This window comes from Gracilinanus agilis, chromosome 2, assembly GCF_016433145.1.
Source record: "Gracilinanus agilis isolate LMUSP501 chromosome 2, AgileGrace, whole genome shotgun sequence".
Lineage (NCBI taxonomy): Eukaryota > Metazoa > Chordata > Mammalia > Didelphimorphia > Didelphidae > Gracilinanus > Gracilinanus agilis.
Window position 1 is genome coordinate 317408120 of NC_058131.1, and position 24316 is coordinate 317432435.

General features: G+C 36.0%; 1 protein-coding gene across 1 annotated transcript in view; it reads left to right on the forward strand.

Moving 5' to 3' along the window:
* MAPKAP1 (MAPK associated protein 1) overlaps window positions 1-24316 on the forward strand; it is a 360172-nt gene that overhangs the window by 223572 nt on the left and 112284 nt on the right. The window contains exon 7 of the mRNA XM_044664232.1: window positions 346-455. Within this exon, the coding sequence (XP_044520167.1) occupies window positions 346-455 (110 nt within the window). The remainder of the gene's footprint in view (window positions 1-345; window positions 456-24316) is intronic.

The window sequence follows — 24316 nt, forward strand, 5'->3', positions numbered from 1 at the left end:
ACATCTACTGACACAAACAGAACTCATCTGCTGTCAGCCTCCAGCTGCAAAATCTCTCCTGTGAACCAGCTTCAGGAGCTTGTGTCCACCAGCAACCAGCACATCAGTGAGGCTTAATTTGAAACGAATGACATTAAAGTCCTGTTTCTTGACCCTGCTCCAGTGGTTGGTCACAAGTACAATAATGCCATTTCTTTCTTAGTAGTTGACTTGATCAGTTTCTAGTTTATTGGACCTTTAAGTGTGAGCTTTTTCTTAAAATTCTCTTAAACCCCATTGAAGAAGGTAGTAAAATTTCTCAGGATGAATGGTGATGATTATTAAATATCTGTCTTTCTCTTACAGAAATGCTGCTCATGGATTCTCCCTTATTCAGGTGGACAGTACAAAGGTCACCATGAAAGACATCTTACAGAAGGCATTGAAACGGAGGAAAGGCTCTCAAAGAGGTTCAGGTGGGACAGTAAATATTTTCTCTGAAGACTAAAGTTTTAACCTGAATTTTTAAAGATCTTTTTTGGGGGGTGTAGACAGAATATTCCTCATTTTCAGTTACCTTTAAGATAAATCCCTGAATCACACATGCATATCATATTCTAAAGTACATATGTTTAAATACTAGCTATGCCATTTATTCCAGGTGTGATTTTGGAAAAGTCATTTCTCCTTAATGACCCTTAGTTTTCTCATCTGTATAATAACAGGGTTGGACTGAATCTGTGAACTTGCTTTCTTAGCATTTCAATAATATTTCATTATTGTTGGCTTCCTTTGCAATCCTGTATATTCAATTTTATGCATTTATAAACATTCTGAGAAAGAGTTCACAGGCTCCACAGATTGCCAAAGGTTCCTCGACACAAAAAAGATTGACTCTAGACAAGTAGATAACTACTTGTTTTAACTAAGTTTTTTCTGACTCTGAAATCCTGTCATGCAAAAGCAGAGCATGAGGCCAAAAATTATTGCTGACAATAAGTACTTTGTTCCCTAACAAAGACCATTTCATCCACATCCTGGATAGTTAACCAAATGATGGTACAGTGGAGTTTCCCAATGTTGCAGTGGCATTTGCTCTTACTATAATACATTACTTATATTATTTTGAAGTTATGTTGATCAGAGAAATATTAAAATAATAGCAATTATGGTATCTTGCTATAAAAGCTTTAAAGTTTGCAAAGTACTCAACTTAAAACTTTGAAAAGTAGGTTGGCTCAAGCATAATTATCCTCATTTTACAGCTGAGGAAACTAATATTTGGAGAGGAGAAGTGATTTAATAGAAAGAGCTGTGAAATTGGAAATAGGACACTTCTATTGGAACACTAATTCCTGCCCTCTGAGCAATGGAACCTGGAGTGAAGAAAATCATGCTTGTGTACTATTTCACTGGTTACCATTGCACTACAGATATTTGAGTATTATCATGCCATGGGAGAAAATACTGCACTTTGAATCAGGATAGGATTCAGAGACAACTGAAGTCTTAGTTTCCTCATCTGTAAAATGGAAATAATAATTTTCAAAGTACCTACTTTATAGAGTTGTGTGACCTGCTCCCAAGGCTATGGGCCTACTAAATAGCTCAGATTCTAGCCCTGGTCTCTTTACCTCCACAGACATTTTCTCCACTTGCAGGCTGCCCCTCCAAGAAACTGTAAAGGAAATCTTTATCAATCATATGATGAGGAGATTGCAGGATGACATAAAATCCCTTGTTGCTGCCGTGAGGCCTCATAGAGTACTGAGCAAAGTACATGGCATATAGCAGGTGGCCTTTAAATACTTCTTTCCTCCTTCCCTTCCCTCATTGGCATATATTAGCATAGAGGATATCTATAGTGAAGAAGTGGAGGAGTATCTGCTACTCTGTTTTGACATGAATTTCTGTGAGAAAATACTTCTGCAAGGATCTGGACCTTTACCACTGTGGATTTGCCCTCTACTGATACAGATGATGACTCTTTTACAATTTCTGGTGGTTTTTAAGAGTGGCCTTTATTATGGCTCAGACATCATTACCATCCCCTCAAGTTAGCCCACTCATCCCTGGATGGCAAACACACCATTCATTCTCAGACCCATTCATAGAACCCTTCTAGTTTGTCAGGGCCTATCAAGGCTGGGGCTTTGCTGCCTTGGCCATCAAGCCCTCAGGGTTATCATGTTATCACAGAAATACTTTGATGGAAAGGAAGTGTATAGAAACCTCTAAAAATTTTAACATCTTTGTATGTCTTGGTATATCTGGGGTAATAACAATGGCAAATTACTTTTCTCTCCATTTAAAAAAATAGCCCTTAGTTATCTTCACAACTTTCCCTTTCCTATTTCCATGCCTTTGATCAAGCCACCAGGCTCTAGCATAGTAGCTCCCTTCCTTCCAGGCTCAGCTTTGATGCTACAAATGTAAAATGCTATAAGGATGAGGAGTCTTTACACTTCACCCCCATAAGAAGTGATTTTCCTCCTCTGATTTCTCACAGTTTTGCCTGGACTTTGCCTTTGCATCTATCTCACTCTCCCTTTTCTCTCATTTATATATGTCCATGTCTTTAAGCTTGTGAACAACTTGAGGCTAGAATCATGATAGAGCACTGGACTTAGAATTAGGACAGAGTTCAAAGACAACCCACATTTCAGTTTCCTCATCTGAATAAAAGAGGATAATGATATACGAAGTGCCTACCTCATAAGATTTCATATGATGGAAACTAAACTTTAAAGGGTTTTATGTGTGAGTTGTGAGGATCAGAGGAGTTAAAATATGTAAAATACTTTAAAAGCCTCAAAATACTATATAAATTCTAGTTTTGGGTTGTTCATACGGTTGTGTCCAACTCATCATGACCACATGAATCATAGTTAATAGTACCATAAATTCTAATTGTTGTTATTAATTTTTGTATCTCAAATACTTTTTGTAAGTAGATATTTAATAAATACTTGCTGAACTAAATTGGTATCAGATGAGAAAGACCTATTTTCTAGATGAGAAGGCAAAGGCTCAGAAAAGGCAGCAACTTTTGCCAAGCTCACCTCATTACTTAGTTGTGACACTAAGACTTCATGTATTTTTCGTAATTGTAGTATGCTCTTTTTTCCATTTTACAAGGTTGCCTTTCATATTAATAATGTAAAAATTGGCTATATTCATTGAAAGCAAATATTATAACATCACTATTACCTAATTCTGTGTTTGGACATGAGATAATATGTGTAAAACACTTTTAAAATCTTAAATTAATATATAAGTACATATTTTTTACCATATTAAGCCAGTGGCATCCCCATTTTATAGAAACTGAGGTTCAGAAGAGAGTAAAGTTAAGACAGAGAATGAGTACTTTAGTCACTTCAGTGGTATGTTCCCTAGGTACAAAACGTAGGAATCTTGTCAGTATCAAGAAATAATTATTGTGAGCAAATCTAATATTTGTCATGCTGTAGGCAACTTTAATATCCATCTACCTATATATGAAGTGTCAAATTTCTTGCCTTTAGAAATGTACAAGGATTCCTTCCACACCCTTAGTTTCATCTCAAGGAAGAGAAAATAAGCAGTTCTCTGGTTGGAGAAAATAGTTTAGTGCTATTTTTAAAGGGGGCATATAATTTGTTCCAGATTTAATTAGCTATCTTCAGATGAAAGCTGAAGTTTTAATAAAAGTTAGAAGAGATAACACAGTGAAGGACACGGATGAGCTGTCTCAAGGCTATATTCGAGGGGAACGATAAGAGCTGTAAAAAATGGCAGAAGAGAGCAATTGAATGAAGCAGTGAAATTCTGATTCTCATAAAAGAGAGGGAGAGAGAAAGATGCTGGTAGGGGCGGTTGTAGATGAGACCTGCTAGCGTCTGCAAGCAATTTGGCTGCATGCCAGAAGTCATTGTTCACCCTCGGCTGTGGCAGCTCGGTCCAGATGTGCCAACTGCACGTTTCGGCTTTTGCCAGCTGACTGCGCCGTTTGATAACCAGCTCTCTGGATGCCCATCACTGGCCGCAGAGATAGAATTAAATGATGATGATCTTCCCACAAGTTGGGAGAGGAAACAATGCATATAAATCTTGATTTCATCCCAGCATGAGAAGTCTTTATCCATCATCACTCATAATGAACACGTCGTTAGCGGCGATGAATGGTGGTCCGCTTTCCAAACACCTCTTTTGTTCACTTTTTGGGGTGACTTTTATCCATTTCCTGGGGGTCAATACTGTCTCCTTTTGGTGGGGAGTAATTGAAGAGGGTGGGCCACACACATTCAAGGGTAAAATGGAATCATTCAGCCTATCAGATAGTACTCTTTATGTTGATTTCAAACCTTCTGCTTTCAGGCAACTTAAATAGCTATCCAAAGGCATTTAACAGACTCTTAATTCCCTTAAAGACATAGTCCAGTCTTGTTCTATACATCTTCTTATAAGTAAGTTTTTGTGTAACTTCTGTTTAATTGACCTACTGTTTACCTCTTATTGGAGATAATAGTGATTCTATTCCTCAAGATAAAAACCTATAAATACCATTGTGAGGCTGTTATAAGTTGCTTGAAAGTAGTGGCTTTGAAATGAACATAAAAGTAGAGTTATTATTAATCATATATATACATATATATATATAGAGAGAGAGAGAGAGTAAACTTTGTCTATAATACATTGTCTATAATATATAGCAATTCCATTTACATAATTAATGCATTATTTGTGTAATATAATATATTTTTATGAAATTTCATTTTATCCTCACATTCACTTAATTCCTATGAGGTAGGGAGTATATATTATTATCCCCATTTTATAGTTGAAGAAATTGATATGCATAAACTTGAAATGACTACTCCACAGCTGGAAAGTAGAGTAGTTAGAATTCAGACACAAATACAGTGCTTTTATATCATCATTATCATTATCATTGTTGTTACTATTGTTATTGGTGATAGTAGTAGTAGAAGTACTAAAGCACAGTACATGCTATTATTAATGCCACTAAAAGTGATCTGTGTGTGTCAAGAGACTGAAAAATTTGGCACATATTTTAATTTCAAAACAGAACTTTGTATGATCAGCTCTTACTACATATGATAGCCAACATTGTTATTTTTTACTTCTTTAACACTTTGTGCTTCACAAAGGCGTGTCCTTCGAAAATAATCCTGAAAAGTGGATGTTGTTCAATCATTTCAGTCATGTCCAACTCTGTGGATGTATTCAGAATTTGGGGGCAAAAATACTGGAATGTTTTGCCATTTCCTTCTCCAGTACTTAGGCAAACAAGATTAAGTGACTTGCCCAGGGTCATGTAGCTAGTAAATATTTGAGTCCAGATGTGAATTTAGGAAGAAGTTTTTAGGCCCAGCACTTTACATCCACTGCACCACTTAGCTGTCTCTATGTGGTATGTAGAGGGCACATATCATACTAATTTTATAGATGAGGAAAGAGGCTCTAACAGGAGAAACAGCTTGGATACTATCACAGTCAATTAGCATCAAAATAAGGAATGCTGTTTCAAAGTTGGTATGGAAGGGCTGGTGATAATATCTTATACTTTTATGACAGTATTTTTAAAAAATATCTCTAGGCCCTGAAGTCATTGTTTCCCAAACACCATAGAGTTTTTAAGTGTTAGAGCTGGAATTAGCACGGCCATACATCTGACTCTGTCTTTACCACCCAACTAGCAGTGCTGTAAATTATATGATCTTTTTAAAACTTTCCTAAATTTCAATTGTAACTGCTAATCTAATCTAACAAATATTTAAGTCCCTACTATATATCAAAGGTACTGTGCTAGATGCTAGAAATACCTAAAGTATCCCTTTATAATATTACATATTAGTACATATTTTCTTAATCCAAATAGCTAATTAACATGGGATGCATGTTGTGTAACCTTGTTTATCTGTGAATTAATGTTAGACAATTCCTTCTCCTTCAACCCTAATCCAATCAGTTGTCAGATCCCTCCATGTTATTTCTAATGTTTCTCTCCATTTTAATTGCCACCAGTATCAGTCCTTTATTACCTATTTAAATGAACTATTATAACAGACTCCTAACTGATCCCACCACTTCATGTGCCCTTCTCGTTCCCTAATTCGTCCTTTGATATTTTATTCATCAGGGTATATACTTCCTTAATCAGTATAGATCATAACCCCTCTACAATTTAGGGGATAGTTCTTCATGAGCTGTTCTTCCTGGGGGGAAAAATCATTTTTCTGATTGCCACCCTTCTGGCATTGAGTCTTTCCACATTTAGCTACATGGGTGACAAACATATTATCCATTTCCAGAACCATCCCTGGGATCTTTCCTGCTTGATAACAAGGGCTGGAACTCATATTTTCAAAACCTTTATGATCCTTCGTTCTCCTCAGTACAATAATAATTCATAAAAGGACTTCAATGAACATTCTTTTTTTTTCTTGAACCCTTCTGTCTTGGAACTAATACTACAGAAGAGTGTTAAGGGCTAGGCAATGGGGGTTAAGTGATTTGCCCAAGGTCATACAGTTGGGAAGTGTCTGAGGCCAGATTTGAACTTAGGACCTCCCATCTCTAGGCCTGACTCTCAATCTGCTGAGCTACCCAGCTGCTCCCTTTAGTGAACATTCTTCACATCATTGTCAAAACTATTGTTGTAATGAACAAATCTGGTTTTACTGCTTACCCTGCTTCAAAACCTTCATTGGGGGGGATAGGGGGGACAGCTGGATGGCTCAGTGGATTGAGAAGCCAGGTCTAGAGATGGGAGGTCCTAGGTTCAAATCTGGCCTCAGACACTTCCCAGCTGTGTGACCCTGGGCAAGTCACTTGACCCCCCATTGCCTACCCTTACCACTCTTCTGCCTTGGAGCCAATACGTAGTATTGGCTCCAAGGCAGAAGGTAAGGGTTTAAAAAAAAAAAAAACCTTCATTGGCCCCCCCATTCATTGTTTCTTGGATAAAATGTCTGAGATTCAAGGCCATTCACATTCCAATTCCATCATACCTTTCCAACACTTTAGCCATTCACTCCATATACCATTGAAATTAACTGCAAACTGTTCCCTGATTTCATCCTACCATCTTCCATGTCCTTCAAGATATTGCTATGTACCACGTATTGCCTGTTATCCTTCATTTCCTTCAAGACCCCAGGTCAAATGTCAGCTCATCCACAAGTCCTTAATAATTTCTCCATTCTTATTTTCTTAGAACTCTGTCTAGACCTGTCCTTTATTGCTATCACATCCTCCCTTATAGGATATCTATTTTGCGTATATGTTGCACCTCACCTTCAAATCCCTATCCCAAGTCTCTTCATGGTAGAGTCTATGTCATTTTTCATCTTTATACCATCAATCTCAAAAATGGAATCTTGCGCATAGTAGGCATTTAATAACTCTGTTATGAATCAAATTAAATAGGGTAGAATTATGCTTGTGAAAATTTGATAATATTTTAAAGATTGAGATATTTCTTTAAAGTCAAGGTTTTTTATTTCCCAGCAATTTTGAACATTGAACCATGTGCATATCTTAGAGAGAGAATAATAAAACAAGAAAAAAAAAACAACTCCCTAAGTTGCCTTCAAGAGAAATAAGCCTACTTTTGAAAGAGATCAGCTGGTATATTCACATGAATAGACAAACCCTCCTACTGTACACTCCTCCATCATTTCGGAAAGAAAAGGAATTGCCTGGCATGTGAGCTTGATTTCAGTATTTGCCAAGATGCCAATCAGGAGATCTGGATTTGTTCACAGGCTCATCATCCTTATCCCAGAGTTCAGTGGATCTGCGATGTATAGACACCACAGAACTGAATCACTCAGTCATTTAGAAAGGGGATTTTCCTTCTGTAAGCTTTACTCAAATGATGTAAGTAAAATATTTGCACTTCTGCATGTCAGCCTCAGTTTCTTCATCTGTAAAATAAAGATCTAAAAGGCTCCTTCTAGCATTAAGACCTCAATAACATATTGCTTTGGCATCAGTTTGCAGTCTGGGACAAAGGAGATGATAATCCTACTTTCATCTGCACTGGTCAAACCACATCTGGAGGTTATTGGCAACAGTAGATGTTAACTGTGTGCTGAAATTGAGATAGCACTATATTTGGAGTCAAGAGAGGTAGGATTGAATTCAGTTATTATCCTTGGTGCCCTGAGTCACCTTAAGCAAGTATGTTGTTCACTTTTCTGGGCCTCAGTTTACTTTGAATGGGAGGACAAGAACTATATCCTGAAGAATTAGCACTGTCATGGAGGGTAAAAGGATTTAAATTTAACCTTTTTATTTTAAGGATAAAACTTAGTGCAGTAGTTAGAAGCCATGTGGAGAAAAATTTCAACTCAACTAAGAAAGAAAAACCCAGGATTATAGTCCTGAGAATAGAACGGACTTCTTTGTGGACATTGAGTTCTTTCTCATGTATAGATGTTCAAGCAGAGACTTTATAACTATCTGTAGGGATGTTGTAGAATAAATTTGTGCATCAGGCAGGAAATTCAACCAAGTGGCCCAGGGATTCCATCCAACTCTTAAGATTTTTATGATTCTATAGGCTGTATAAGGAAGGGAAGAAACCCTTTGGAAATAAACAATTTGGGCCAAATTCAGGTGAGGTTCCTACTTTGTCCAGTGTTAATCACAGCAGTCATAAGTTGAACTGAAAGTTTTCTTCATTTCCTACCTTACAGCATTTTTTTCTTGCCCATACTTAGGTGTTTTTTAAAGAAAATTATTATAATTATTGGGAAATTTTCCTCTAAGTTGACCTAAAATTTGCTTTTTTAACAATTTCCTGCTTTTACTTCTAGTTTTGCCTTTTGGTCAAGTAGAATAAGTTTAATTGCTCTTCTGTATGGCAGCCCTTCAGATATTTGGAAGGCAACTCTCATCTCTCCATCAGTTTTCTCCAAATTTCCTTCATCTGATCTTTGTGTGGAATTAATTATAAATATGGAGTAGAAAAGTAACTGAGAGACCATCTTGTCCACCTCTCTCATTTGAAACTGAAGTCCAAAGACATTAAGCGAGGATACCCAACATTCAGGTAGCAAATAGTATAACTGGGGCAATACAGGTCCTGTGACTCCAAATCTCTTTTGTTATATCAGAAGGTCTCGAAGCCTCTCTCTATTCTGCTCCCTTTCTTCTGGGTGCTTTTATCTTATTGCTGTCTTTACTAAAATATAAAGCCCAGAACTGAAAATTTTCTAACCAATCTAAAAATCTGATTTTTATTCTTTTATCAGGTCACATTCTGTACTCTAACGTTTTTTATAGTATGGCTTATTCCACTCTATGCTACTATGATCCTTTGCTACTATTATCCTTTATATTCTCTGCTAATGATAATTATGGTATCATAGGATTTTAGAATTAGAAGGACTTTGTTGATAAGAGCTTTAGTTATTTAAAGTTTATGGAACTCTGTGCTCAGTGATTTGATAGTACAAAGATTGTAGCTCTAGATGAGGAAACTGATGCCCAGAGAAGAGAAGGGAGCTTGCCTGAAGTCACTTAGCTACTAAATGAGGGTCAGGCCTCAAGCTCAGATTTTCTGAAATTATAAGTCCATATTCTTTCTACTGCAAGGTGAAAAAAAAATTGTTTTTAGGTTCTTTGAATTTTCAGTTTGTTCCTGCCCTATTTGATATTTTTAAATCACCTTGCATTTGCAGAATTCCTAAGATTCAAGAGAAGAAGAATTGTATAAACTTATCTCAGAATTGAGCCTGACTGATTTTTTAACCATCAAGGAAACTTGTTCTTTGTCCAAGTGAAGGCCTCTGCTAGATCTCTCTATCTGACCAATAAAATATAATAACCTGTTATCTAGTTTATCAGATTTTCCTATTAAAGTCATCTGTGGTAATCAATGACCTAAGCTTTTTTTTAAAAAGTGCCATGACCTGCCATGTCATGTATTAGGAATGACAAGAGATCTGGTAACAAACGGAAGATTTTATTTCAGCTAAATAGAGTTCAGGTTTTTATATATGCATATATTTTTGTATAATTTAATATCTAAAATATATGTATACATGTATTTATATTTCCATGTAAAAAGAGAATGGAAAACTAGGATTATGAAATCTTTCATAGCTTGTTTTTTTTTTAAGTATCTTATAAATTCAGCATGTTGCTTTCAGAGGTCTCCTGTTTGTCTGTCTTCTTCTGAACTTCCTTCTCTCTTCTGTTCACTTTTAAAAAATGCTTTAAGGAGGAAGCTAGATGTCTTAATGAGATTGAAAGCCAGGCCTAGAGATCAGAGGTCCTGGGTTCATGTCCAACCCCAGTTACTACCTACCTGTGTGATCCTGGGCAAGTCACTTAACCTCCATTGCCCTAGCCCTTACTGATCTTCTACCTTGGAACCCAGTACACATTATTAATTCCAAGTTGGAAGATAAGGTCTTTTTTTAAATGTATTATCCTCTTTCTTTTTTTGTAACACTGTCACTAACTCCCCTCTCTTCCTAAGTCTCCCCCCTCTTTAGCACAAAGAAAAACATGCTATTTATAAGTATCATCAAGCAAAAGAAAATATTTGCATAATCTAAAAATAGATGTCTCATTCTTTACCATGATTCCAACAGATGTCTGGAGTCAGGAATTATTTAATAGACTTCATCATCAGCCCAATGGAGTTGTGGTTGGCAATTACATTCATCAAAGTTCTTTAAACTTTCAAAGTTATTTTTCTTTACACTATTGCTACTATATCACTTGATTGTGTATTCTTTTCACTCTTCATCAGTTCAAACAAATCTTCCATGTTTTCTCTAAAACTATCTGTTTTATCATTTCTTATGGGGCAATAATACTTCTTAACTGGAAGAATCCCACAAGGCTCAGTTCTAGGTTCTCTTCTCACTCTGTACCTCTTAATTGGTTATCATACCTTGTCCCATTGATTCATTTATCATTTCTATGCACATGATTCTCACATCTGCTTTTCCAGTCCTGTCCTCCTAACCTCACTCCATTTTCTTCTCTGACTCTGCCACCATCCTTGAACAGGCCCTCATCCTCTCATAACTGGACTATTGCAGTAGCCTGCTGATCAGTCTCCCAGCCATAAGCCTTTCCTCCTTAAGTTAATATTCCAATCGGCTATCAGAATTCCTAAAATGTGACTCCAACCTTCTCTCTCTCTCTCTCTCTCTCTCTCTCTCTCTCTCTCTCTCTCTCTCTCTCTCTCTCTCTTTGTCTCTGTCTGTCTGTCTCTTTCACACACATACACACTCATTGTGAATTCATTCACACTCACATGCTCAATCATTTACAATTGGCTCACTGTTACCTCCAAGATAAAACATAAAATCTTCTATTTGACTTTTAAAGCTACTCAACCTGACCCCTTTTTAAATCTTCTTATACCTTATTCCTCTTCATGTTCTCTCAGATCCAATGATATTGGCATCCTTGCTCTTCCTCACACACTACCCTCCATTTCTCAACTCCCAGGTATTTTCACTGACTATCCCCAATGCTTTGAATACCCTCCTTCCATATCTCTTTCTCCTGGTTTCCCTCCTTCTTACAAGTCTCAACTAAAATCCCACCTACAAGAAGCTTTTCTCAATACTTGTTCATCTTAGCACCTTCCCTTTGAAACTTTCCCCAGTTTATTCTGTGTATATCTCATCTGTACATAATCATTTGCATGTTGTCTTCCCCATTAGACTGAGCTCTTTGAGAACCGGGACTATTGTTGCTTTTCTCTCTATCCCTGTCGGTTAGTACTGTGCCTGGTATGTAGGAGGTACTTAATAAATGCTATTTAGCTGATCTTCATATGCTCTAATTTGTTCAGCTGTTCCTCAATTGATAGATATTCTTCTTTGTTTCCAGTTCTTTACTACAGCAGAAAGCTACTATAAATATTTTTTGTATGTATGAGTCTTTTATTCTCTTCATTTGATCTCTTTAAGTTATATGTCTAATATTAGTATTTCTGGGTCATAGTTTAGTGACTTACACAGAATTAAGAGGCAATATAGTAAGATGAGTTCTTAGGTCTGGAATCAGAAAACTTTCATTTAAATCTTTCCCTTGAAATTCATTTTGAAACCTTGAAAAAATGCTTCCTATTGAACTTGAGTTTTTTCATCTAATTTTTTCTACTGACCTTATAGGAATGTTATAAGGAAAGCATATTATGAACCTCAAGACACTATAGGATGTTAGTTATGAATGTTATATCAAAACAGGAATACACAAACACCTTTTGATATTTGAGTATACCATCTTTGTCCAAATGTAGGCCACACTTTCCTTTAAAATCTAATATAAAACCCAAGTGTAGCATATAAAATATATTATTTTTCAGAGTGTGTTTTTGTATGTTTTCTTTCAAAGAACTTTCAAATTAAGGACTCTCTGTATTTCAGGGTAGACTATGCAGATAAAATTAACAACTACATGTAGAGTTACAAAGAACTCAAAATGCATTATATAAGAAGCAACATGTTTTAGTTTACTGGAAACAACACTGAAATTCAAATTGTAAGACTTGCCTTTGAATCCCAACTATGTTTTTAAATCCCTTACTAAGCTGTATGACTTTGGCAACTCACTTCTAATGTCTGAACCAAAACTTTTAAAGAAAAAAATTCTTTTAAAATTAACAATCATAATTTTCTCTTCTTCCCACTCTTCCCTCCCAATTGAGAAAAAAGCCCTTGTAATATATATATGCATTGCCTATCAAAACAAATTTCCACATTGCCTGTGTCCAAAAATGCATGTCTTTTTCTCCATCTTGAATCCATCATCTCTCTGACAGGAGTTAGTATTCTTCATAGAACTTAAACTGTGTGGTTCTTTATTACTCTGACAATTTGGATATATAGCATAAAGAATCATTGTTTATTTTTTGTTTTGTTTTATTTTGGATATTTTAATCTTGGTGATTATATGCATGTGCTTATATGTGTGTCTACTCATACATACATGTGTATGCATAGATGTATGTGTGTCTTTGTATTTGTTTCCTTATGTACATACACAATGAGTGTATGCTTATACTAATGAATTATCTTTTTTGCACCAATTGTCCATTCATTTCAGTTGATAATTATTTTTGACCTAAATATACTCTGAAGACTTACAATGAATAATCAGTCATCTGGCAATTGCTTGGGAGTAACAGATATACAAACCATATATGTAAATGAAATGTCCATTGATATTAAGATGTTTCTTTCAAGACAGTATGGTATTTGAAAATTTAAATCCAGGAGATGACATGGTATAGTGGAAAGAACACTAGACCAAGTCAGAATTCCTGGGTTTGCATTCCTTCTCTGCCATTTGTTAATGACCATAGGCAAGTCACTTTGCTTCTTCTAATTTGTTTCCTCATCTGTGAAATCAGTATAATAATTTTTCCCTCATAAGGGTTGTGATTTTAGCTTTACTAAAATGTTAAACAACATAATAATAGGAACTATTATTTTCCTGTGCCTTCATAATAGTTATGGTGATGGTGATAATTTACAAGACACTTTCTCTAAATGAAGACTTTGAGGTGGGTAATGTAAGATTTGTGATCCTCATTGTGTAGATAAGGAAGTTGAGAGTCAGAGAAATTAGATGATTTTACTAAGCTCAGTCACCTACTAAGAGTTGTACCTGAGGGGGCAGCTGGGTAGCTCAGTGGATTGAGAGCCAGGCCTAGAGATGGGAGGTCCTAGGTTCAAATCCGGCCTCAGACACTTCCCAGCTGTGTGACCCTGGGCAAGTCACTTGGCCCCCATTACCTACCCTTACCACTCTTCCACCTATAAGTCAATACACAGAAGTTAAGGGTTTAAAATTTAAAACAAAAAAAAAAAAAAGAGTTGTACCTGAGATTCAAACTCAAATTTTCTGACTCTAAGCCCAATGAACTTTCCACTTTAACAGACTGTAATAAGTCACAAAATCTTAAAGTTACAAAAGATCTCAGTTAATCTAGCTATTCTAAAGAATAAACCCAGTTGAACAAAAAAAAAGCAGGACTGGACTTCTTAGACTTTCCTTGCTGAAAGACATTTCTAAAAAAAGAATAAATGAGTTTGCCCAAAGAAATTAGTAATAATGTTGATACTTAAATAAAGAAGAATTCTCAGCTCACAATCTGTTGAACTAAAGAGAAATAAGTTATACTTTAGCAAATTAAGTATGTTTGGCAAAAAAGAACCGTACACATGTTTGAATCTTAGTTATCTTAGTTATTATTGATCTATATTGTCTACATTTCACATTGATAACCACTCTCTCCTCCCATAATATACTTTCTCTTTTCAAGGCTTTCATGACATTACTGTCTCTTGGTTTTCACTACTTGTGAGCACTTCTCACACTCCTTTAATTGGTTCATCATTGATATCATATCTTCTAACAAATGGAATTCTGACCTAGGTCCTATTTTCTTTTTCTGCCTATCCACACTCTCTTTATTCAGTTCCCATGAGTTTTAACTGTCATCTCTGTGTAGATGGTTTACAAATCTATACACTTAGACCCAGTCTCTCCCACTGAGTTTCAGCCCTTCATCACCAGTTCCCTGTTGGATATTTCAAACTGGATGTCTCAAAAACATCTGAAACTCAACATGTTGAAAATTGAACTCATTATCTTTCTCTCCAATATCTTTCCTCTTCCAAACTTCCATATTTCTGTCCAAGACACTATTATTTGAGGCTCCAAAGTTTGTAACCTCAGCATTATCCCTAACACCTTACTCTTCCTAACCATCATCCCACATATATAGTTAGTTGCTAAATGTTGGCATTTTTTCCCTATATCCTTTCTTGCATCCAGTCTCTTTTGCCCTCTCACACAGCTAACATGAAGCCCTTTTCATGTCTCATAGAAGTTATTGCGAGAGCATACTAATTGTAGCATCTGATGACTCTAGTTTATCCTCCACACAACTGAGAAAAGTAATTTTCCTTAAGGGCATATCTGACCATGTCAGCCTTCTCCTTAATCAATTCCAGGGATTAAATATAAACCACTCTTAAAGCCCTGCACAATTTGTCCTCAACTTTTCTTTCAGGCCTCATTGGACATTACTCCTCTTCCTATACTTGTTCCTTGCACATAGCACTCCATCTCTGTCTTTTAGACTAGTGTTCCTTCAAACCTGAAATGCTTTCCCCACCCCCTGCATCCCTTAACCTCCTTTACTTAGAATCCTTCTCTTTAAGATATAATTCAAGCACCATCTTCTGAGTAAAGTCTTTACTGATCTCCCCCAACAGCTAATGCCCTCTTTCCAACTACCTTGCATTAAACATATTTGTATATGTTTGTATTTATTCATTTTATACTTAGGTTGTATATATTGATAGAGGTACTTGTGGTTTTCTTAGCAACTCAAATGGAAGCTTCTTGTGAGTAAGGATTGTTTGGTGCTTTATACTTATATAGTCACTTCTCTTCTTAAATATCATTTTCTTCATCTGTGAACTGGGGATAATGAGAGCTGCACTCTCAGAGTTATTACTTATCATCTGATTAAATGGAAAGAAAGACAAAGGCCACATAGTATTCTAGAAAAAATATTGGACTTGAATTTAAGAGCCTTATAGTCAAATTATACTCTGTTGCTTAACTGTCATTCCCTCTGAGAGTTTATTTCTTTATTTGCAAAGTGGGGATAATAGGCTTTACCATACTTATCACAGAGAAATTTTAAGAAAGCACTTGATAAAAAACTGAAATGCCATATAAATTAGAATTATTAATATATATCAATATTTTAATATGTTAATGTGCATACATAATATCTATCTATAATACAGATGAAATAGTATATTTTGATAAAGCATTGGACCTAAGGTCAAGAAGAGCTAGATTTAAATCCTACCTCAGACACTTAGCTGGATGATTCCAGCAAATCACTTAATCTCTTTCAGCTTCAGGTTCCTAATCTTTGAAATGGGATAATAATACTCTTGGGAATGCGTGGGTAGGTGGCATAGTGGATGAAACACTGGGTTTAGAATCAGGAAAACTCATCCTTCTGAGTTAAAATCTTCAGACACTAGCTATGTGATAATGGGCAAGTCACTTAATCCTGTTTGCCACAGTTTCCTCATCTGCAAAGTGAGCTGGAGAAGGAAATGGCAAATCACTCCATTATTTTTGCTAAGAAAACCCCAAATGGGATCATGAAGAGTCTGAAATGTCTAAACAACAACCCATAGTGCTTTCTAACAAAATTGTCAGAAGATTAAATGAGGTAATATACTTAAAGCTCTCTGCTAACCTTAAAGCTCTACATAAATACAAAGTATTATTATTAATATTGTTATTGCTATGCAATAAATAATATAGGTCAAAAGTAGGTTGTGATTTTCCTTTAAAAAAATGATTTGCAGGGGGCAGCTGAGTAGCTCAGTGGATTGAGAGTCAGGCCTAGAGACAGGAGGTCCTATGTTCAAGACTGGCCTCAGACACTTCCCAGCTGTGTGACCCTGGGCAAGTCACTTGACCCCCATTGCCCATCCTTACCACTCTTCCACCTATGAACCAATACACAGAAGTTAAAGGTTTAAAAAAAAATTATTTGCATACAACCTGAGTTATTTTGCAGTACATACCAATGCATTTTGGGAGTTGGGAGTATATATATCCAATATTATGGAGTAAATTTAATTAGTATTTTTCAAAGTATCCTTTTCCCCCCTTTCAACAAGATTCCATTTAGGAGTATATAGCCTATTTAGTACAATCTGATAATTGTATATATTCTTTAAAAAAAATTTATCATTGAGTATATCACAGGATACCTTGCAGGAGACAAAGAGTTAAATTCTGTGCTTCACAAAGAGAGATCTTGCTCTCTTTGTCTTGTTATTTCATCTCACCTAAGCCTCCCATTGTCGGACTGTTCAGAATCCCCTGATGGATCTTCAGGAGTATAAAACAGAGCACATTAAAGATGGCATCTCAGCCAACTATTTTATCCAGAAAGCTAGGAAATTTAGAGAATTTATTTCAAGCCAAAATCTTGTAGAAGTGTTTTCAAAAGCCAATTATTTTCAAAGGGTGTTAAGAGCTTCAGTTACTGCCATGTTCAGGAATATATGAAATCTATCATTTGCCAAAAGTACCTTTGACTACCATTTAGTCTTTCTCACTGTTGCTGGTCATTCCTAAATTCCTGCTTCCTCACATTCCCTTATTCATTGTGTCTAAGGCAGGTACAAGCAAAGCTCCTGCTGCTAGAATAATTGAATGAAGAGCAATATGGTGTAATAGAAAGGTTTTTTTGAATTGGAGGTAAAGGACCTGAATGCCTAAAGTCTGAGTCTGCTATTATTATCTTTGTGATTGGGCAAGTTGTCTATCCTTAAGGCTCATTTTCTTCCTTTGGAAACTCAATGCATTGGACTATGTAACTACTCAGAGTCCAATGAATGCATTGGACTCCATGACTACTCAGAGCCCTTTCATCTCTAAATACTATTAGCTATGAATAAGAAAGATGAATACACTCAGAGAATTGGAATAGCAGAGCCGAAGGGGCCCTTAAAGTCATCTATGTCAATCCCTCATACAATCAAAAGAGATCTCAGAGAACAACTAATCTACTACAGTATGTGGGTAGGAATCCCTCCTGAAACAGACTTGATAAAATCTGTGTATTCAGCCACAATCTGACTTCCTATAACCTGAGGCTGGTGGTCTTTGTTTTACTATCTGAGAACAAATCTAATCTCTTTGCCACATAAAAGTCTCTTGGTTATTTGAAAAAAGAAGCCTTGATCTTTCCAAGATTTTTCTCCAGTTTCTTCATCTACTCCTTATATAACATGGTCTCAAGATTCTCTCATTAGCAAAACCACTCTTTGAATGCACTGCTACCCATTAGGGTCCTTCTTAATTTCTACCTATTTTGAATGTAAAACTCAAGCTATAACCTAATCCTGGCAGTGAACAATAGAATTATCACCTCCTTTGAGAGGTTAGGTAGTATAGTGGAAAGATACAGGATTTGGAATCACATAGCCTGGGTTCATATTATGTTTCTTACCAACTAACTTGGGCAAATCATGTAATATCTCTAGGACTCAGTTTCCCTATGTAAAATAATTCGGAAAGCTTTAGACTCAGTAATCTCTAAGGTACCCTCTAGCGCTAAGCATTATAAAGCCATGCTACAATTGATATTGCTCAAGAAACTACAGAAAAGGTAGCATGGATTTGTGAATAGTAGCCCTCCCTAGAAGTCTTTTTTTTTTAAACCTCTTTTTTAATCCTTTCTGTCCTGGTAAAACTCTTTAAGACAGAGGGGCAAGGGCTAGGCAAATGGAATTAAGTGATTTACACACAGTCACATAGCTAGATGCATCTAAGACCAGATTTGAACCTAGACTTTCCCAACTCTAGGCCTGGTGCTCTATCCTCTGAGCTACCTACTTGTTCTCTGCTGGGAAGTCTTAAAAGATCTAGCTTCAAACCCTACCACTAAATCACTTGACTAATTAGTAACATGGCCACTAAATTAAGACTGAGGTGATAATAGTTGCAGTTTAGGAAATGTCTAATACCACAAATTCTGAAGTCTCAAAGTTTAGAACTCCAGTCTCCCAAATCACATTAAACCTTTTGGGTACTGGTTATCATCATTAACTACAGCCAATTTAACAGGTTCCAGACATACAAGAACTTGGTATGATGCTATCTTCTTTGAGGAGAACTAAGTTAGCAATTTGGCCTGGTCAGGACAAGACATCTCAGAGCACCTGTCAGATCCTGTCCAGCAGCTGTCAGAAGGGGAGCCTTTAACAGGAGGGCTTTAAATAGAGATTCTAAAGTGACTCACTTATTTACTCTTAAAACAACGAACTTTTTCAAAGAAGGACCAAGTCATTTAGTACAAATAGTGTGTTGTCACAAGAGACCCATCTTCACATAGCCCTTATTATCTGTTACCTTTACTCAGGCATTTTTTTGTTCTGTTTTCAGCCTGATTTTCTTCCTTTTGTCCTTGGGAACAGTGTTTTTATACATGATTGTTTTGGTTTTGAGCTAACAAAAATATACCACCTTCACATATACTTTATATATTTGGAATCTTAATCATAGCCCACATTATTACAGAACTTTATAATTTAGTTAGCAACAGCTCAGTGAGGAAAGGGAGTACCAGAAATAATTATGCCATTTTTATTTTTGAGGAAACAGACTTAATTTTCTTTCATCTAATGGCTTTATATCTACACTTTAATTTTGGTCTTAAAATCAAATATAAGAAACCTGTTTTCTATCAAAATAAGTTGCCAAAGATGGGACACTAATGCATTGCTGATGGAGGTGTAAATTGATCTGACCATTCTAGAGGGCAATTTGGAATCATGCCCAAAGGGCTTCAAAAGAATGTATGCCCTTTGATCCAGAGATACCACTACTGGGTTTATATCCCAAAGAGATTTAAAAAAAACTGGACAAAGACCTGGTTGTACAAAAATATTTATAGCTGTACCCTTTGTGGTAGCAAAAAATTGGAAAATGAGGGGATGTTCCTTGATTGAGAAATGGCTGAACAAATTGTGGTATATGATGGTAGTGGAATGCTATTGTGCTATAAGGAATGATGAATTGATGGATTTCTATAAGAACTGGAAAGACCTCCACGAACTGATGAAGAGTGAAGTGAGCAGAACCAGAACATTATACACAGATACTGTAACATTGTGGGATAATCAAATGTGATAGACTTTGCTACTAAAAGCAATGCAATGATCCAAGACAATCCTGAGGGACTTATGAGAAAAGAATGCTATCCACATCTAGAGAAAGAACGGTAGGAGTAGAAATCCAGAAGAAAACGTGATTTATCATTTGTTTATATAGGTACATGATTTAGGGTTTTGATTTTAAAGGATTGCTCTTTTACAAAAATGAATAATATGGAAATGGGTTCAAGTGATAATATACACACATATGTATAACTCAGTGGAATTGCTTGTCAATTTTGGGAGGGGGCAGGGGAAAGAGAAAACATGAATCATGTAACCATAGAAAATTTTAAAAAAGAAGTTGCCACATGACTTTAGACAAGTAAATAGCTTTCTCCCTTTGTGACTCAGTTGCTTTATCAGTAAAAAGAAGTTACTTAGAATGATGGGCCTACACTTAGGAAGACAATTTCAAATCTTGTCACAGACACATGCTAGCCATGTGACCCTGAGCAAGTCTATTAACCTTACTCAGTCTCACTTTCCTTAACTGTAAAATGGTGATAATAGCATCTACCTTGCAGGTTCTTGTGAAGATCAAATGTGGTAATTTCTTCAAAAGCACTTGGCACAGTGTCTGACACATAGTAAGTGCTATATTCCTTCTCTTCCTTCTCATCATACATCTCTACAATCCTGCTCTATGTCCTCACAGCAACATTTAGAAGTTCTGTAACCCTCTAGTCTATCTGAGCTTCAGTTTTCTCACCTGAAGAATGGGGTAGCAATACATTCACTGCATATAGCACAAATCACTTTGAGGCAAGGAACTATGCAAATGTTAGCTACTCTATTTAACTTTAGTTTCAGAAACAAAACAAAACAGACAAAAAAAACTTTGAGGACAAGAAGACCATTAAAGGAGAGAAAGGGAGGAAAACCATCTCTGCTTAGGCAGTCCTGCCCCAATTTATCCAACCTGACTTTAGCTAATTAAACATCTGTCTCAACAATTTCCCCTGCATATTTATCTTCTCTACTTTGTGACACTGCTTGTTGTCTTCAACCTTTTCTTCAACTTACTAACATTTCCAGAAACTTCTCAGTTTCTTCACTGGGCATGTGGCAAAGAATGATACAGTATTCCCATTAACCCCCCACTGCTGTCCTTGGTAGAATTGTTGTCCATAATGCTGCCATACTTGACTAGTGTTTTGTCCTTTCATAAGCAATGAGAAATACGTTTTTAATATTACCAGAAACCAAAAGAGAAAAACAAAAAACCTCTTACGATAATGTAATATCTAGGCTTGGAGATCATTACTCTGTAATGCATTATTGTAAATACTATATAAAATTCAGTGATAGTTTAGAATAGGGTATATGCAGTCATAGAATATTAGACCTAGAAAGGATCTTAGAGAATAAATTGATAATGCTAGAATGAATCTTGGAAACATAGCATGTTAGCACTAGAAAGGACTTTAGAATATTAATCATAGAACACAGAATGTGAGGACTGAAATAATCTTTAAAAACACATACCACCTCCTCTTAGAGTGGAGTAAAAACCTGCAAAGTTTAAGTTGCTTTCCCAAGGTCATACATCTGATTCCCAGACCAAAGTTCCCCAAGTCCCTCACAAACCTGGCAGGAGTTAACCTGGAGCTCTCCATGAACTGCTCTCTGCATTCTTTCAGAAACAGTTATAAATGCCATTAGAGAGCAGTTCTTTGAAAGCACACAATTCTTTTTCTCCTTTATCTAGAGCATTTGCTTACAGAGGCAAATGCATTGAGAGAAAAATAGGCAATGGAATAGTGGGGTTTTGTGTGTGTGTGTGTTTGTGTGTGTGTTTTATAAACATGATTGCATTACTAGTTACAGATGACAATATGATTTCCAAAGGGAATTTTTTAAAATGGACATTTGAAAGAATATTGCAAGGCAGGGCTATGATCACGATGTACCCGACATTGACTTTTCTTGCTTAATAAACATATTGAATACTTCTGACCTAGAAATGAGTCTTTGGGAGATGAGGAATAGTAATTATAATGATACCAAGAACAACAGCAATAGCTAGCATATAATGCTTTAAAGTTTTGCGAAGTACTGTACACATATTGATTTATTTGAGCCTCACAATAGATGTATAAATAGTACAGATAGATAATTTTACAGGTGAGGAAAATGAGGCTCTGAACTTTTTAGTGAAATGAAGAAAGTTACTTTGGAAGACCCTCAAATAAAAAATACTTGTTTCAAAAGGTATTGTTCATTGAATGCCATAGTAGATAATCTTAATGAATTGTTATAGGCAAAAATGTATTCCCTTGGTGACCAGCCCTCCAATAACAGGTTTCAGAATTTAGCTACAGTGGGCCTTATATAAATGACATACACACATTTCTGTTGCCACACTTATCCTTAGAACCTTTCTGGTATCCTGTAGGATCTGCTAAAAGCTTATACTTCACTAGTACAGCACTTGTGAATATGGAATCACCACCCACTATAATGGCATATCAGGGGAGTTTATTTGGTAGTGCATAAATAATAAAAACTACAATGCTGTTGCATAAGAGGAAAATTAAATACTATAAAATTAAATGAGAGAATGACAACTTCTAGTCTGGGGATTTAGGAAGGCTTTAGAAAAGTAGCATCTGAGCTATACCTTAAAGGATGGATAGAATTTCAATGTGTTGGATGGATGAGACCACATTGAAAATGTAGGTAATAGTTCAAAGGTATAAGAGATAAGAAAGCTTGGAATGTGTTTGGTGTTGAAGAATCATCTAGTTTTGTTTAAATGTAACATAGTATAATGGGGATAGCATCCTTTATTTGGAGTCCAAGACCCGGCTTCAGTTTGCTCTGTACTACTTGTTCTCACTTGGGCTAGTCACTTAACTTTCTTGGACTTGTTTCTAATTTAGAAAGCAAGGAGGTTGGGCTACATGTTTCTAAGGTGACTTCCAGTGATCCTAAAGCCCATGTGGGAGAAAAGATCAGAAAGGTCATTGGAAAGCATTTAGTCATGGATCTTGAATAACAGGATAAGGAGTGGGGCAGGGGTGGGGGACTGTTGTTACTATTTTGTTTTCCCTTTCTTTAGTGCTAGGCATTGGTAAGCAATGTCTGCTGATTATAAAAGGTTCTAGAACTTTTAAAGTGTCACCCTCCTTCCACCTTTTCTGTTTTGGAATTTCCATTCTCCTAAAAAGCATCATTCAGTTTAGTTTGAGGTATCAGATCTTTGTGGAAAATGTGCTACCAATCATTATAAAGGAATAGTTCCAAACTATAAACAACCCTAAAGCACTAATAATCCTTTTAAGAGTAAAATATTTTACTAGCATGATTGTTATAAACAAATATTTTGCCAACATTTCATAAATGTGACCTGTATTTTCCGTAGGATGCATTAAGACTTATTAGCAACATGTTTTGCATCATTCTGAGAATGACTAATATCTTCAATATAAATAAAAACAGCTGCTTCTCCAACATTACAACTTACAACAGCTGTCATGTATTGCTTTTTATAGGTTTTTTAGGATTATGTAATGTATCCAGAAATTTAGTGGAAAGAGCACTAAAATTGAAGTCAGAGGATATGAGTTCAAATCTCAGCTCTAATATTTAGTTGCAATGTAATCTGGGACAAACCCCTTCCTTCTTCAGTTTCCTCATCTGTAAAATGAAGATATGGAACTAGATGGTCACTGAGGTTCCTTGTAGTGTAATGCAGGATTGATGCAAGACCTCTAACAGTAGCTCTAACTCATGTAATTTAAATAGTCTACAAGGCAATCTACTAATCTAGGGAAGTCTGTCTTCTTACATCTACAGTTGAGGAGAGAAAATTGAAATGCAGAGGAGAGTCCACTGACCTAGCATAAAATCTTATAGGTGGCATTTGAATTTTGTTTAAAATGTAAGCTCCATTGCACAATTCCTTCCTTTTCTTTTAAGAGTCATTAAGGAATCTGAAGAGCTAGAAAAATGTTAGCTGTACATGTTTTCTCTTATACTTAAGATACTAATGACAAGAATACTCATATTTTTATCATACTTAACAAACATGCAAAGCATTTTCCTCATATCAGCCCTAGTATATAAGAAATACAAAATATTATTCTTTTTTCCCCAACAATAAAACTGCATCTGAAAATCAAATTGTCTCCCAGCCCAGAACCCCAATTGAACCCACATTTCCCAACTCTCCATTTAGAGTGCTTTAAACTGGCTATCCCTAGCTTCCTGAGAGTTTAGACAAGTTACTATATTCTATCTCATTTTTCAAGGCATTTGACTAGTTTGGTCTACCTTAGATCCCAGATTCAGAAGAGACCTTAGGAGCCATCTAAGCAAATCCCTTTATTTTAAAGATGAAGAAGCTAAGAACCAGAGAAGTCAGAGTGACTTTTCTGTACTCACACAGATCAGTGGAAGAGCCAAGATTTAAACCCAAAGTTTCTGCTTCTGCGTGGAACTCTCTTTCCATCACACCATAGCCTCTTTCTAAGGCCTTTTTCTGTTCCAGCATCCTATAATTCTTTGATTCTTCTACCACATCTCCCTTAGACTAAGGATTTAAAGAATTGCTTTCCTGGAATTCTTACCAAAAATGT